The sequence below is a fragment of the Nomascus leucogenys genome, chromosome 24 (assembly GCF_006542625.1).
Source record: "Nomascus leucogenys isolate Asia chromosome 24, Asia_NLE_v1, whole genome shotgun sequence".
Classification (NCBI taxonomy): Eukaryota; Metazoa; Chordata; class Mammalia; order Primates; family Hylobatidae; genus Nomascus; species Nomascus leucogenys.
In genome coordinates this window covers 23080305-23098100 of record NC_044404.1, presented here as the reverse complement: position 1 = coordinate 23098100, position 17796 = coordinate 23080305, and the positions used below count along the sequence as shown (strand labels likewise).

General features: G+C 38.4%; 1 protein-coding gene across 4 annotated transcripts in view; it reads right to left on the bottom strand.

Moving 5' to 3' along the window:
- The window catches only part of KDM1A (lysine demethylase 1A), a 64173-nt gene that overhangs the window by 44899 nt on the left and 1478 nt on the right, over window positions 1-17796 (bottom strand). For all 4 annotated transcript variants that reach the window (XM_030805845.1, XM_030805847.1, XM_030805846.1 and 1 more), the window contains exon 2: window positions 8057-8222. In XM_030805845.1, the coding sequence (XP_030661705.1) occupies window positions 8057-8222 (166 nt within the window). The remainder of the gene's footprint in view (window positions 1-8056; window positions 8223-17796) is intronic.

Here is a 17796-nt window from a genome sequence, read left to right as displayed (position 1 = left end):
TTCCCTCCACATTCCACAGTAGAAATTTTCCTGATCCTTACTTATTTTGCTGTAGTCTTCGTTTGTGTTCACTTTTCAAAATCTTCCAGAGAAAGCTTACAATTCAGATGTTATGTTGTCCAACTACCAAGCTTAAGGTGTGTCTGGTTAATAACAAAGCTTACAAAACATTTCTTATAACTCAACAGCTGATGCAAGAATTTTGATTATATTATCCTCTTAAGGAAAGAAAAAAAAACTATGTTAGAAAGTCCCAAAGTCTGTCATTCTCATGATTTAACGTAAAAGAGTATTATCAAGATTTAAGTTTTACACACACACACACACACACCCCCACTAACAGTTCCAGATGCTTAAAAAGTTATCTATTTCATAAGCGACTCATTACTGAAAATGGCCCACCACAAACACTTTCCCAAAGTAATACAGTACGTGTGTGTCTGGTCTAAAGCTGCCCTGATTTTTTTTCTAAATAAAACAGCAATCCACCTTATTCTTCGTTCAATCAACTCTGTTTAATAAATACAAGATGTTTATACATAAAGGGGGGTTTCGCATTTTCTCATTTGATTCTCATAACAAGTCTCATCTTGTAGATGAGAAAATCCTCACAAAGTATCTTGTTCTTCTATTACAACATGATCAGACCCAATAAACGATGGCAAGAAAAAGAATTCAAATAAATTATAAAAATAAAGGTGATCAGCTAAACAAATTACTATTTTGCCTTAATAAAAAGTACAACAAAATAATCAATGAAATGACATCATTACGAAAAACAGGTCAATCTCTCAAAGACCAAACATAAACTTGTAGCATCTGATTCAAGGGTTCTTATCAGCCAAAAGCAGTAAATAGTTAAAAATCCAGGATCTAAAACTGCTTCATCCTTTCATGTTTAACACAAAATTTCCAAAACCCAATTTTAGGGAGAAACATTATTTAAAAACAGCTTCTGAGAGCTACTGTACAACATGGTGACTATAGTTAATCACAATACATTGTATTCTTGAAAAATACCAAGAAAGTGGGTAAGTGTTGTCACCACAAAAATGATAACCATGTGAGGTAATACATGTTTATCAGCTAAATTTGGTCATTCTGCAATGTATTTACACTTCAAAACATCATGCTATATATGATAAATACAATCTTATTTATCAATTAAAAAAATAAAAACTTCTGGGTTCTCACCATACTTTCTATACATTTCTATTGTACTTTCTTCATTGTAGCTACTTACTAACATCTGTAACCCTAAACTGAACTGCACTTTTTTTTTTTTTTTTGAGACAGGGTCTCACTCTATCAGCTAGGCTAGAGTGCAGTGGTACGATCCCAGCTCACTGCAACCTCTGCCTCTTGGGTTCAAGCGATTCTGGTACCTCAGCCTCCTGATTAGCTGAGATTACAGACACGTGCCACCACTCCCGGCTAAGTTGTGTGTGTGTGTGTGTGTGTGTGTGTGTGTGTGTGTGTATATATATATATATATATTTTTTTTTTTTTTTCAAGTGGAGACGGGGTTTCACCATGTTGGCCAGGCTGGTCTTGAACTCCTGGCCTCAAGTGATCCCCTTGCCTCGGCCTCCCTAAGTGCTGGGATTACAGGCATGCACCACAACACCCGGCCACTGGACTACAAATTCTTTGCAGGAGGATGTACTCTTTCTCTTTGAACCCTTAGAATCCAGCACTGTGACCGCGACGAAATAATTATCATTGTACAATAATATATGTAGAATAAAGTCAATGAGGAACTACCACATTTGGGGGAATATTTTTTTTTTTTGTAGAAAATGCCTATTTTTTAAAAAATTTGCCCTCCATACTACCAATTCTCTACTCTTCACCCTTCCTACCTCTATAAGCCTCTAAAATTTTTATATTGATATCACACTTAAGAGTTTTTTGCTTTCCATTATGCATTTATATCTACACTTGTGTCTCATACTAGGCTATAAATTATCTGAGAGTGGGGACTGCGTGTTGTATAGCATATTTATCTTGATCCATTCATAATGCCTCAAAATATAAGAATGTAAGAATTCTGTTGAATTACCTTTTCAGCCTGTCACTTTCTTCCCTCAGCCCTCCACTAAGGTATTTTGGAGCATAGATCCAAATCAGAACACTGAAATGTGTTCCAAAAAGGCCGGGGTGGTGGTGGGGGGGGAGGGGGGTGGGGGGGGTGGCGCGTGGCAAGAAAACTAACCCTATGCCTATTTTACTTCATAAAATGAGAATTCAAATGATTTCGGGCATTTATTTTACACTAGCATGTCAAAATGACAACACAGACAACTCTGTCAGGAATGAACTCCCTAGTCACTTCTGGTAAACCTACAAAACAGGGTCTCCTGCTGGGCCTCGGGATGTAATAGAATCCTATCATCTTCCCTGTGGTGGTAATCTGAGTCAATTCTCACTAAACCTGAAAGCTAGTCCTTCTCTCTGGTTCCATTTGTAGGCATGGAGAGAGAAATCAGAGAGAAAAGCCTGGGATTAGCCACTTGAGAATAGTTACAGCATGATTAAAAAAAACAACGTGGTTCACCTGAACTCTGGCCATTACTATCCATGCTGCCAAACTCAGTGCTTGGCAACCACCAGACTGCACTCAGTATGACTGCCTCACAGCGAAGAAATCAGGGTACCTTATAAACAAAGCACTATACTAATATGAGGTGAAAATATTAGTACCACTTATTTTTTTTCTTTTAAAGTAAGACAATCTTCAACTCTTCTCTGGTCAAATTCTATTATACCAAGTTCTACAGAATAGTCTAGAAGATTCTGCCTTTTAATACTTGCTCTACTAAATAATTCATCAAATTTTTGGTCCTCAATCTTTTGTTATATGAAATTTTCATTATAACAACATTTGTGATCAAATTTCATTGAATCTTTAAATTCTACCCATACATTGTGTATTTTCTGTAATTTAGTATTTTTACTAATTCAGGTTAACATCACCTTTTAGGTAAATTTAAAAAATACTTTCAACCTACAGTATGATTATTATGTGAACAAACCCCCAAATTTATTAAAACCACACAAAGTTTCTTATCATACCATTCTCTCACATCAATGATTTTTGTTAATTTATTTAACAGCCTGACCGGGCATGGTGGCTTACACCTGTAATCCCAGCACTTTGGGAGGCTGAGGCCGGTGGATCACCTGAGGTCAGGAGTTCCAGATCAGCCTGGCCAACATGGAGAACCCTCATCTCTACTAAAAATACAAAATTAGCTGGGAGTGGTGGTGCATGCCTGTAATCCCAGCTACTTGAGAGACTAAGGCAGGAGAATTGCTTGAACCCGGGAGGCGGAGGTTGTCGTGAGCTGAGATCATGCCACTGCACTCCAGACTAGGCAACAAGAGTGAAACTCCGTCTCAAAAGAAACAAACAAACAAACAAACAAACAAAAACAGCCTACATCTCTTTAAAACACACAACTACAAACTTAAAATTACCACATATAATAGAGAAGAGGGCTTCCTCTGGTACAAATAAGAATATAAACAAGGAGATAAAGTGATTCTTCCCATGGTCATTCCGTAAAATAAATTATAATACAGACTTGTTACCAATCACATCTAACAAAATCTATTTGAAGAGTTAACCAATGATTTAATGGAAGGCTCTGAGCTTCATTAGTCTTAAGTATTAGGACATCACAGAGCCTAGAAAAATGATACACACACTCACATGCATATACACACACACTTCTGATGTCTCTACTGAGAAATCCATTAACTTGAAGAAGGCTTAAGAAAGGCATCTTAATAACCCATTTCAAATTTCCTTTTACTTATTTTAGAATAAGTTTCCATGAAAGTCTCAGGCTATGTACAACTAAGCTACTTCTAACTCAGAATGTATCTTGAGTTCTCTAGTGAAAAGTTACCCAATACAAAATTTAAATCCAGGAACTAACTAGTAAGATTTTTCTGGTAAAATTTAACCGCTGAAAGGCAGTGGAGGGAAAAAAAAAAAATGGAATAGCGTTTCCATGTGAAAATAAAAAAGCCAAGTAAGTGTTTGAGAATCAGTTAATACAGGAATGCAAAACTCACTGAGGAAAATAATGTAAGGTACACAGGGTAACAATCTGAGCAAAGACAGGAAAAAGGCATTTCTCCAATAAACAGAAGGGTACTTTACCAGGGGACAATTATTCTAAATCAATGAAGTCCAACTGAAGGAGATTTGACCCTATTTTATAAACACTCCACTATTATGTGACGCTGCTAGTAACCAAACATACTCAATTCCAAAGACAACCTGTTCAAGTGTAGTTGGCATGACCTAAAAAAACTTTCATCTTCACAGAAAAGGTACTAGGAAACCAAATAAAACCATCACGTGTTAAAACAAATATATTCAAAAGTATATTAAGTATAAAAATGCATGGAAATATTTAGGAAAACAAAATGAGGTAGTTTTTAAATATAAACAGTAATATTTGGTATGAAAAATTCATTATTTACCCATTTTGACTACCACAGGACTAGAATATCACATTAAGTTACGGTCAAAAATTGACAAATCTAAAAACAATATTTAGGTCAACAGAGAGAACTTCCTTCCAATTATATAAATTCAATGAGACAAACAAAAACACCCAAACTTTTTCTTTCCATAAAAATTCAACTTTGATATTAAGAACATTTTTCCATTGACCAATAGCCTAAAATTATCTCTCCAATCTCAGCTTCTTTACTCCTTTAGTTCACCCTTAGCATGAGATTGGTCTTTCCAAAAACATATTTCAGTGTAACCCCCCTTGCTCAAAAAACCTCAGGGCTACCGCTGACACTCCTAATGCTCAAATTCCTTAGCCTGGCTTAGTCAACCAAGGCTATTCACAATATGGCTCCCACCTTTCTGGCTTCCTCTCAGTACTCTCCCAGAGGAACCTTATTCAGTCAATTTGACCTACTGACTTCAGAATACCTTGTGCTTTCATAATTAACAAAATATTTTCTTCCTGTTAAGATTAACACACTGCAGAAAGCAAAGCAAAAATTTCTAAACAAATTTAAAAGTTGGTAAGAATGAAATGTATGCAAATCTTACTTTTTTGTTTTGTTTTGTTTTTGAGGCAGAGTCTTGCCCTCACAAAGACTGGAGTGCAGTGGCACAATCTTAGATCACTGCAACCTCTGCCTCCTGGGTTCAAGCGATTCTCCTGCCTCAGTCTCCCAAGTACCTGGGATTACAGGCACGTGCCACCACACCCAGCTAATTTTTATATTTTTAGTAGAGACAGAGTTTCACTATGTTGGCCAGGCTGGTCTCGAACTCCTGACCTCAGGTGATCCGCTTGCCTCAGCCTCTCAAAGTGCTGGAAGCCACTGCGCCTGGCCCTTACCTATATTTTTTGACAGAATAATTTCTAGTGATTGCCTTTTAAAAAGACTGAGAACAAGAAAAGGTTTGGTAAAGAAACAAACCCATAGGCCAGGCATGGTGGCTCGTATCTGTAATCCCAGCACTTTGGGAGGCCAAGGCAGGCCAACATGGTGAAACCCTGTCTCTACTAAAAATGCAAAAATTAGCCGGGCGTGGTGACGCATGTTTGTAATCAGCTACTCAGGGGGCTGGGGCAGGAGAATCGCTTAACCCGGGAGGCAGAGGTTGCAGTGAGCCAAGATCATGCCACTGCACTCCAGCCTGGGAGAAAGAGCGAGACTCCGTCTCAAAAAAAAAATAAAAAATAAAAAATAAAAAAAATAAAAAATAAAAACGAAACAAACCTATATCTTCTCTCAAGCTTTTAACATAGTCATATAGCAATGCTTCCATTCAATTTTTTACTAAAAACTCTTGTGAAAGATAAGACAAAAGACTTACAAACCCTGGACAGTGTCCAAATATTTAACTCACCTGATAATATTTATGATTCACCATCAGGGCCCAATCTATTGCTAAACTACATAAGTAGTTTAGGCTAGTAAGTTGACACTTCTTTCTAGGGAAAATACATCCCTAATTCACCCCAGAAATTTTCAAAAAAACATTAAGTTGTTTAAAAGGAAGAATCACTCTTTTCATAAACACGAATAATATATTAGTAAGTTCTGGCTGTTATCAGCACATTTCTAAGCATTGAAGATATCCTCAACTTAAAATTTTAACTTCCCCCCCAAAACAAAGATAACTTAAACTAAACCACTGCATTATAATTAACTACAACACAATAGACAGCTCCCAAATCCTAAATCCTTTTGCTAAGACATTTACTTTTTGTGGGAACAATACCTGATGTTTATGAAATTAAAAAAAAAAAAAAAAAGCTTTCCGAAAAAAAGCAAACAGCAACACCAACACATGGTTTAAAATTTTCAAAGAAACGTTTATCAACTTGGAACCTATGGTAAATCAATTATTTACTGGAGACACAACCACACAAAAAAGGTGAGGCAGCATCTGAGATATCAGAGCATCAATGCGTAATACTTAGAGCCCTTGAATTAAGAAGTCAGCCCACTCTTGAGTCACCGCAGACATTAAAAGGGTTATCCCCAAGTATCTCATTAGCAGGTCTACAGCAAAGGTAGAAGAAAGGTAAGAACCAAAAAGAACACAGAAGAAAAGAGCACAGGGTGAAGGGAAAGGTTGGAGATAAGAACAGAAAGAAGAGAGCTAAACGTATAACACTAGAAAGAGGAAGAAGAAAAATGAATAACGAGAGGTGTAAAGTAAAAAGGCAGCTACATTTGCCCGGGGGACATTAGCCCCAAAGGTAATATACTACTGAAACTAGAAACCTTCAAACAAGGAGTTGCCCAAGAAATCATTTTAAGAAAGTTTTAGGAAAATCACTCTTCTTAGAAAACCCCTGACTTTTGAATGAACTGAAATCAGAATCTAATCTTTTTCTGAATGCTCTCAAACTGTATTCCTTTAGTACACTTTATTACAATCCTATAAATTATAAATTTGATTTTTAAGTTTTAGCCAGACTTTGATAAACTCCAAACCTAAGTAACACTTGACTGGTAATGCCCTAAAGTGAAGCATCAGTACTGTTTCCGGTAATTCACAGTAACATCGTAGGGGAGAAAACCCTTAAAAAAGAGAGGCTAAAACAAAAGATAAAACATCTCAAATGAAGTATGTCTGAATCTGGGTACCTATGAGAGTCATGCAAGATATAGCAGATGGGGTTTGAAACCACCATTTTGTTTTTAAAAGGTACAGTACTAAAAGAACCAGAGAGGTGTGTGGGTCTGAAGCTATTCGAAATATAAAAATTATTTCAAGAAGAGGAACTTAGTAAAAATTCAAAGTCAAAAAGAGTAAGTAAAATGTCATTAAGGGCACAAGATACAAAAATTCATTAAAATACTGCTTTTGCTTGGTCTCTCCAAAACAGAAAGGCATGTATCCCTGATTGGTCCAGCTATCCTCAGAAAGCTAGTACTCAGCATTGAGGGGATGTTAGTGAGAATTCTTTAAAGCTGTTTGAAGCTCTGAAACCAAAACTATAGACTCCCATAATCTTTCTAGATTCTCTGGCCTATATATATTTTTACATTTGTTCACCAGGAAACGGCATTTCTCAAAACCGATCCACACCATGAAAGTTTTACCAGAAAGTATCTAACTACGTGGTAAACACATCATTTAGCCAGAACAATTTCTGAATCAGAGCTGTCATTGAGAGGTCTGGTGCTTTGGATTTGGCTTTCTGTACGTTTTCTCTAATCGTTTATTTTCTCCTACTTTCCAACCACCTTATATTGCCACTGCCCTTCCATTCCCACCCTTTACTTTCCTCCTGTATATGTACAGACACACAAAAAGAATATTGGTACCACTATGTACGTATCTATGTGTATACATACACACATATACATGTATATGTATACACACACACGTATATGTATACACACACACAAAGACACACATGGCAGGAGCCTCAATATCAGAGTTTATTATAAACCAAAGATAAAGACATAAATAACATTGCAGAATGGAAATAAATCCATTCATTCTTATTTCTAAGATAAAACAGAACTGTGGTTGGTTATTACAACTCACCCGATGGTTCCTCAGGCTCACTTTCATTTTCTTCCTCAGGTGGGGCTTGAGGGGGTGGTGGGGGAAGCTTCTTTTCCTTCTCTGCTTTGGCATTTCTCTCTTCTTCTGAATAATACTCATCTTCTGAGAGGTTGGCCAAGCTTTCATCCATCTCTCTGTACTCTACCTATATGGAGATCATACCAGGGAAAGCTAAATGCAGTGAACATTTAAAATTAGGGACTCTATTTGGAACCATCAGTCAGTGTGAATTGTTAACTTCACATTTTAAGGGAAGCAAGCATACAACAAGGAACAAAGCAGCTCACAATAGGTAGTTATTAAAAACAAAGCCCTCATGAAACAATCTTGTGTCAGTTCAGGTTCAAACTAATCTGTAACTTTTACATCATAGCACTGACATTCAAATCGTTGACTCTAAGGCTCTCTACAACTTCTACAACTTCTCAAAAACCTTTTTAATTGTGTGTATCATGCTCACATACCGGAATTTCCAACAAAAGATTAAAATGACTCTCAGACAAAAATATAGTTAACTAGAATACCAAGTCTGTCTCAAGCCAAGTCTGTGCTTCTAACTACTACTCCAGGGGAAAATAGCAAAAGAACTCCAAAAACCAAATGGAGGGCATGGAGTGGAAAATAACAACAGTCAAACTGAAACTATGAAAAGGTGCATTTACTTAAAAAATTCACCTAGGAGAGGCCAGGTGCAGTGGCTCACGCCTATAATCCCAGCACTTTGCAGGGCTGAAGCAGGCGGATCACCTAAGGTCAGGAGTTCGAGACCAACCTTGCCAACATGGTGAAAACCCTTCTCCACTAAAAATACAAAAATTAGCTGGGTGTGTTGGCGGGCACCTGTAATCCCAGCTACTCAGGAGGCTGAGGCAGGAGAATCCCTTGAACCCGGGAGGCGGAGGTTGCAGTGAGCCAAGATTGCACCACTGCACTGCAGCCTGGGCGACAGAGTGAGACTCTGTCTCAAAAAAAAAAAAAAAAAAAATAAAAATAAAATAAATTAAGGAGTAAGTAACGTGGAAATGGAGGATACAGGTCTTACTACTAATTCACAGTGGCTATAAAGGAGAAGGAGGTATATCATTAGCAAAAAGAGGAAGCAGTCTTAGTGAATGTGTCACTGAGGGTAAAGGAGTGTAAGACAGGGAAGATTATTACGGATTGGTTAGCCAAAATGTGTAATATGGTATTACAGATAGTCTTCAAAATTGGAACATTCTCAAATCATCATTGTGACTTCCTAATAAAAGAAACTACAGTTAATTACGGAATCAATTAGATAATTATTATTGAATCAATTAAAAGATTCTAATTATTATTAATTCCATGAAAAGATAATTTATTAGATGTGGAAAAAAAGCAAAGACAACATGGTTTCCACAAATATCTAATGTTTTACATCTCCAAGATGAATAGTCCTGTGGATTATAGTGAATGTAATACATTTTAACTTGCTAAATGTCTTTGATATATCTTTAGATGGCCAGCTGTTTTTATACTGTCTTTTTGCTCTTTTTTTTTTAAATGATAGGACCACAGGATTTGGGGGCAGGGGACTGGTTGCTGGGAGTACAAGGGTTTTATTGAAAAGAGGGATTGGGTTAGAAAATGTAAACAAAAATTAAGAAGAATGAACTGACTAGTTCTGACCCATGCTCTAAGAATCTTATTTAATATATAAATAACTGTATTCACCTACTCAAAGGCTGAACACTGAGTATGTGGTACAATGGGGAAAACAATTATGACTGTGTCCCTGCCCCTAAAAAGCTGAAAATCTAGTTGCAATTAAATGATCCTGATCAGGTGACCCATCTCATACAGGGTCTTTGCAATATTGACTCCAGAAATGTAGATGATATTATACTAAACTTTATCCTAACTGACTGAGACAAACTGTGGAAATAGGTCTCAGGACAATGGATGAAAATGCAGCAAGGAGAAAAAAAAAGTTTCAAAGGGGGAGAGAAGTCAGAATAGACCATAAACTTTTATAGTATGCAGTTTTCTTTCTCCTTTTACCCCTCAATAGTGCTTGACTCTTCCCTCCCCCAAAGATTCAGTCCTTTGATCCTCTGCCCATCAATCCTATTCATTCAATAATAAGTACTCAATATGGAACTGGACAATGTGCAAATTTTGAGACAAAAACAAAGACTAATACAAAATCTTTTCTATTGTAGTTCAGTTTTTCCCAAAGGATGTTCCATTGGATACTACATCCTTTGAAGGAGTAAAGGATCCAATATCAAGTCTGGGAAACTGCAATCTTTACAGGTCCCCTCTAGGAGAATCATAATTCACATTAAAGATACTGAGAAGGCTGGGCATGGTGGCTTAAGCCTGTAATCCCAGCACTTTGGGAGGCCGAGGCAGGCAGATGCCAAGGCAGGACACCGCTTAAGCCCAGGAGGCCAAGGGTGCAATCTGTGATCGCACCACTGTGCTCCAGCCTGAGTGACAGAGATAGACCCTGTCTCAAAAAAATAAAAAATAAAGGTACTGCTAAATTTTGCATCAAAAACAATCTTTTCAACATTGTTTAATCCAATGTCTTGACAAAGAAATAATTAACAAGGAATACACTCGGAAAAGGCTGGTCTAGAAAGGGTTATTAGTCTTTAGGAACAAAAGAGAGTAGAAAAATACCTACAGGTAGAAGCAATAATATCTGATGGTATTATTAAAAACAACTGTTTCACAGAACCCTAGCATCCTTCAAGATTTAGAATTTTAACTTTTAAAATGTATTACACACCCTTGTGTTAAATCTTAATCCTTTAGAGACCACCAACACAATTAACTTGTGCTGCTTGGGTAACTCAATTTGGGGTAGACTTAATGAAGTTTCTTCTGCCATCTCTGTTCAACTGAGAGCATCCTGAGATGACAAAGCAAGCTTAAAAACAAAACAAAACAAAAAGGCTGGGAGCGGTGGCTCAAGCCTGTAATCTCAGTACTTTGGAAGGAAGAAAGTGTAGGATCATTTGAGCCCACTTCTAGACCAGCCTAGACAACACAGGGAAACCCTGTGTTTACAAAGAAATAAAACAACTTTGCCTGGTGTGGTGGCGTGCACCTGCAGTTCCAGCTACTAAGGAGGCTGAGGTGGATCACTTGAACCTGGCGGGGGGGGGGGGGGGGGGGCGGGGGGGCGGGGAGGTCAAGGCTACAGTGAGCTATGATCTAAACACTGCACTCCAGCCTGCGTGACAGAGTCGAGACCCTGTCTCAAAAAAAAAAAAAAGCAAACAAAACCAACATTTTACCTTTTGCACAATTTGTCAAATCAGTACCAGACTGCCACAATACTTCATAAAGCAAAATACAGAAGCAAAATTGGATTCTTCCCTGGTGGTCTAGTCGCTGGGGGAAAAAAAATGGATTCTAAGGCTAAAACAAGACTATCATGCTTAATTTCCAATCTCAAATTTGGCTTCACCTCATTTTCTCATAGACTGACAACTAAAATAAATGTTACAAATTTTAACTTCTTAATACTACTTAATAGTAGTGTGTTTTATTTTGGGATTTTTGCTTAAAATTTTATTTTGTAAAAAAGGCTTTCCTCATTTAATAAAGTTTTTTTTTTTTTAAGATAATTTTAAAATTGCTCAGAGCCAAGAAGTGACCATTTAATAAAGTTTTAAAACCATCTGAAAGAATCATACAAACTTTAATAAAAACTATTCTCCTGAGAAAAGGAATGGGTACTTTGAACCTAAAGGATTGGGAATCTCTAAGTAAAAATTCCAAAGACTTCAGAGATTCTACAACCACTTACAACCAAGGACATAAAGATGTCCCAACAGGCAGACTATGAGTGAGTAGGGTAATTATTCTTACTTTCACATTGATGACTCTCAAATTTAAATCTTTAGTCTCTTCCTTCTCCTCCCCACACTTATTACAATGATTCATTCACTCCTCAATCTCCTTAAAGCATCAGTCTTTATAAAAAAATCTTTCTTGGGCGGGGCATGGTGGCTCACACCTGTAATCCTAGCACTTTGGGAGGTCCAGGTGAGCAGATCACTTGATCTAAGGAGTTCGAGACCAGTTTGGGCAACACAGCGAGACTCCATCTCTACAAAAATTAGCTGTGGGTGGTGGTGCACATCTGTAGTTCCAGCTACTTGGGGGGGCTGAGGCAGGAGGACCACTTGAACTGGGGAGGTCAAGGCTGCAGTGAGCCATGACTGGGCCATTGCACTACAGCCTGGGTGACAAAGTGAGACACTGCCTCAAAACAAAACAAGACAAAAACACAAAAAAACCAAAACTTTTTCCTTTCACATTGCATTCCTATATCATAACATCTCATGTACTCCATAAATACATATACCTACTATGTACCACAAAAAATAAAAATTAAAAAAAAAAAAAACTTTCTCCCTTTTATCTAGGGCAAAGCTGCCAGATTAATTTTCCCATTATGTGATATTTTCTAATAGCTTAACAGATATGAACGTCAAATTTTTCAAACCAGCATATACACTCTCTGGCCTTGACTATTCAAACTGCCTTTATTTTTATTTTTATTTTTTTAAGACAGGGTCTCACTGTCGCCAAGGCTGGAAAGCAGTGGCGTGATCTCAGCTCACTGCAACCTCTGCCTCCCAAGCTCAAGTGATTCCCCTGCCTCAGTCTCCTGAGTAGCTAGGACTACAGGCGCATGCCACCACACCAGGCTAATTTTTATAATTTTGTATAAACAGGGTTTTGCCATGTTGCCAAGGCTGGTATCAAACTCCTGGGCTCAATCGATCTGCCCACCTTGGCCTCCCAAAGTGCTGGGATTACGGGCATGAACCACCATGCCTGGCCTGAATTCAAACAATTCTAATCACTAACACACGAGTAAAAAAGTCCTCAATGCTGGTCTACCAACCTCTAAGCTCCCTAAAGCTACTTCCATCTTTTTCTGTTAATCCAATGCCATATATTCAAGGTCCACCTCCTCTGAGGATTATTTCTTAATTATTCTAAGTTTAAAAAACGTATCTGCCAGGCGCAGTGGCTCATGCCTGTAATCCCAGCACTTTGGGAGGCCGAGGTGGGTGGATCACCTGAGGTCAGGAGTTCTAGACCAGCCTTACCAACATGGTGAAACCCCGTCTCTGCTGAAAATGCAAAAATTAGCAGGGCGTGGTGGCAGGTGCCTGTAATCCCAGCTATTCTGAGGGCTGAGGCAGGAGAATCGCTTGAACCTGGGAGGCGGAGGTTGCAATGAGCCGAGATCACACCATCACACTCCAGCCTGAGGGAAAAGAGTGAGACTTCATCTCAAAAAAAAGAAAAAAAAAAAAAAAACTTTTATCTTCTCTGAAGTCTCACAGCACTTATGGTCTGCACTTCATAATCTAGTAGTTCAAGGCTGTCTGATAGAACTTTTTGTCATAATGGAAAACTTCTCTATCTGTGCTACCAATTCTGTGGCTTCAACATGTGCTATACTGAGCACTTATAATGGAGCTAATATGACAGAAGAAACTTTTTAATTTCAATTTAAACTTAATAGCCACATGTGGCTACAGGCTACCATATTGGACAGCATGAATCTAATGCTCACTACAACCTGGACACAACTCTACAACCCCAACACTACTGGTCCCTTCAATCTATCTTGTTCCTAGACAATTCCTGTTTCTAATTAAATTCATTTGTTCATTGTTCTCAACATTCAGTTGTCCACTCTGGATTCCCTGATGCTTCTCAAACCACTTCCTTTTCTCCACTGGTAGTACCTTAATTACTGGTCACCTACTAATTATATGCCAAACACTGCAATAAGCATTTTGTTTATATTATATCTAAACTTTACAAGGTAGGGCTTATTTACCTGAGGAAAACGAATCAGAGGAAGATGAAATACTTAAACTCCAAAAAGTCCACCCTTTTCCAGAACACTTTTCTAAATTCTGCCATTTCATAGCCTAGCTCAACACCACCATTCCTAAAGGAGTAGGGTGTTCCTGAAGTTCCAACCCAATTTACCAGTTTAAAACCTTAAATATTTTGCCATAATTTTAGCATACACATGCCCAAAAGTGAATGTATTCTGAAACTAATGAAACTGAGGCTTCAGGTACACTCAATTACATGAACTCCTTCCAATACCCTAAACATAATTTTAATTATGTAATGATGTAATTTTGTTAAAGTACAGTCCCCAAAACTGGATAAGCTCCCAAGTCATAAAATTTATGCACTTTTTTCCTTGCATACACTGAAGAACTACTGAAGCACGGCCTGTCTATACTGGCCTCAGCTTGCTTTTTATTCCTTAAATGGATACTCTAGCCTCTAAAGTCTGTTTCCTCTGGATCCCAAGACTGGCTAGTTGCTAGCTTCCTAGTTGCTGCCCCAAACAAACACATAACTAATTTTTTTTTCTGAAAGTTTAAGAGCTAATTACAATGGTGGATTAAAAAACAGGATAAGTAAGATGAGTTAAAATAAACACAGGAGAATTACAAAGAAAAAAATCTTGGTTGGGTGAGGTGGCTCATGTCTGTAATCTCAGCCCTTCGGGGGGCTGAGGCAGGAGGAATAATTGAGCCCAGAAGTTCGAGGCCAGCTGGGGCAACACAGGGAGAAGCCATTTCTACAAAAAATAAAAAATTAGCCAGGCGTGGTTGTGTACAACTGTAGTCCCAGCTACTCAGTAGGCTAAGAGGATCACTTGAGCCTGGGAGGTTGAGGCTGCAGTGAGCTATGATTGAGCCACTGCACTCCAGCATGGGTGACAGAGTGAGACCCTGCCTCGAAAAAATTAATCAGTTAGCTAAAAAAAGAAATCTTTCTTGTAGGAGACAGCTTAAAAAATAACAGTAAAATCTAATAGTGTGCCCCAAACTTACAATCTGCAGATTCAACACAATCACAACCAGAATCCCAGCAGTTCTTTTTGCAGAAACTGACAAGCTGGTCCTAAAATTCGTATGAAAATGCAAAGCATTCGGAACAGCCAAAATAATCTTGCAAAAGAAGAACAAAGTTGAGGAACACTTCCTAATTTCAAAATTTATTACCAAACTAAAGTAATCAGGATAGTGTGGTACTGGAATGGACGGAAATATATAATAGATCAATGGAATAGAGTTGAGAGTCCAGAAATAAACTCTTACATTTATAGTCAATCAACGAGGGTGCCAACTATTCATTGAAAGAATAGTCTTCAATAAACCGTGCTGGGACAACATGCAAAATAATGAAACTGAACCCCTACCTCACACCATATACAAAAATTAACTGAGAAAAGATCATCCACACAAATGCAAGAGCTAAAACTAAAAAACTCTTAGAAGAAAACATAGGAGTAAATCCTTGTGACATTGGATAAGGCAATGGTTTATTAGATATAACACCAGAAGGGAACAAAAGAATAAATTAGATCTCATCAAAATCACAAATTTCCGTAACCAGAATATGTAAAGAACTCTTAGTAGAAAATGATGAAGACAACTCAATTTTTAAAAATGAGCCAAGGATTTGAATAGTCATTTCAACAAAAATATAAAAATGGCCAATAAACACACGAAAAGATGCCCATCATCATTAGTCATTAGGGAAATGCATATCAAAACCACAATGAGATACCACTTCACCCCCAATAGGATGGCTACAGTAAAAGACAAACAATATTAAATGTCAAGAAGGATATGCAGGCTCGGTGAGGTGGCCCCACCTGTAATCCCAGCACTTTGGGAGGCCGATGTGGGTGGATGGCTTGAGGCCAGGAGTTTAAGACCATCCTGGCCAACATGGTGAAACACAGTCTCTACTAAAAATACAAAAATTGGCCAGAGGTGGTGGCAGGTACCTGTAATCCCAGCTACTCGGCTGGCTAAGGCAGGAGAATCGCTTGAACCCAGGAGGAGGAGGAGGCTGCAGTAAGCCGAGATCACACCACTGCACCCCAGCCTGGGTGACAGACAGAGACTGTCTCGCAGAAAAAAAAAAAAAAAAAAAAAAGAAGGCTGGGCGCAGTGGCTCGCGCCTGTAATCCCAGCACTTTGGGAGGCTGAGGTGGGCAGATCACCTGAGGTCAGGAGTTTAAAACAGCCTGATCAACATGGAGAAACCCTGTCTTACTAAAAATACAATACAAAGTTAGCCGGGCATGGTGGCGCATGCCTGTAATCCCAGCTACTCAGGAGGCTGAGGCAGGAGAATCACTTGAACCTCGGAGGCGGATGTTGCAGTGAGCCAAGGTCACGCCATTGCACTCCAGCCTGGGCAACAAGAGCGAAACTCCATCTCAAAAACAAAAAAAAAGGAAGAATAACATTGGAGAAACTGGAACCCTCATATATTTACTAACGGGAACGTAAAATGGTGCAGCTGCTATGGGAAATTGTTTGGCTATACCTCAAAAGTAAAACCTAGAATTAACATAAAACCCAGGAATTCTACTCTTATGCCCACACCCAAGAGAACTGAAAACATATTCACAAAATAAACTGTACATTAATGTTCACAGCAGCATTATGTAAAACAGCCAAGACATGGAAACAAACCCAAATGTCCATCAAATGATGAATACATAAACCAAATTTGGTATATCCATACAATGGAATATTATTCAGCCATAAAGAGTTATCAAGTACTGAATGGAAGCACTATAACGTGAATGAACCCTGAAAACATGCTAAAGCCAAATACAAAAGGCTACATAAGATTTTATATAAAATGTTCAGAATAGACAAATCCATAGACAAACAGTAGATTAGTGGTTGCCAGGGACTGGGGGTAGGGAGGACTGGAGAGTGACTGCTAATGATACAGATGTCTTTGGGGATGATGAAAAGGTTTTAAAATCAATTGTGGTGTTGGCTGTACAATCTTGTAAATATGCTAAAAACCACTGAATCATACATTTTAAAACGGTGAATATTATTATACATGCATTATCCCAATAAGCCTGTTTTTTTGTTTGCTTTTAGACAGACTTTCGCTCTTGTTGCCCAGGCTAAATTAAAGTGCAGTGGCACGATCTCGGCTCACTGCAACGTCTGCCTCCCAGGTTCAAGCAATTCTCCCTAACTCAGCCTCCTGAGTAGCTGGGATTACAGGCGCCTGCCACCACGCCCGGCTAATTTTTTGTATTTTTAGTAGAGACGGGGCTTTCATCATGTTGGCCAGGCTGGTCTCGAACTCCTGACCTCAGGCGATCCACCCGCCTCGGCCTCCCAAAGTTTAGGGATTACAGGAGTGAGCCACTGTGCCCAGCCAATAAATCTGCTTTTAAAAACATCTTATACATGGCTTCTGGCCACCTGTCTATTGAAATCGTAGAATAACAGTCTTGACTTCTGCCCTTTATTTCATTTCTGAGGGCTGGTGTCACCAACCTCTGTGCTTTTCTAATCCATGCTTTGGTAAAAGATCCAGAAAGTCTTGCCTCCAAAACGGTCTTTTATCCAGCACTGGTTATACTTTAGAGAGTTGGCTCAAGTAGGCAGATAAATATGAGGGCTCTCAGACTGGGTAATACTCATCTCAAGAAGCTCCCCATACACACTGACTTGGTATTCACACTTAAAAATTATGTAGACAATTTTTTTCAAGCATAAATTATATAATCTGCAAATTTTTATTTAAATGTTGACTATACGCACATATATATTCAGGTTGTTTTTTCCAACTAGACCATTAAATCTCCAGAAAGGGCCCAAGTCTAAAGTCTGCGCCCTAATACTGCCCCAGTGCCCTGC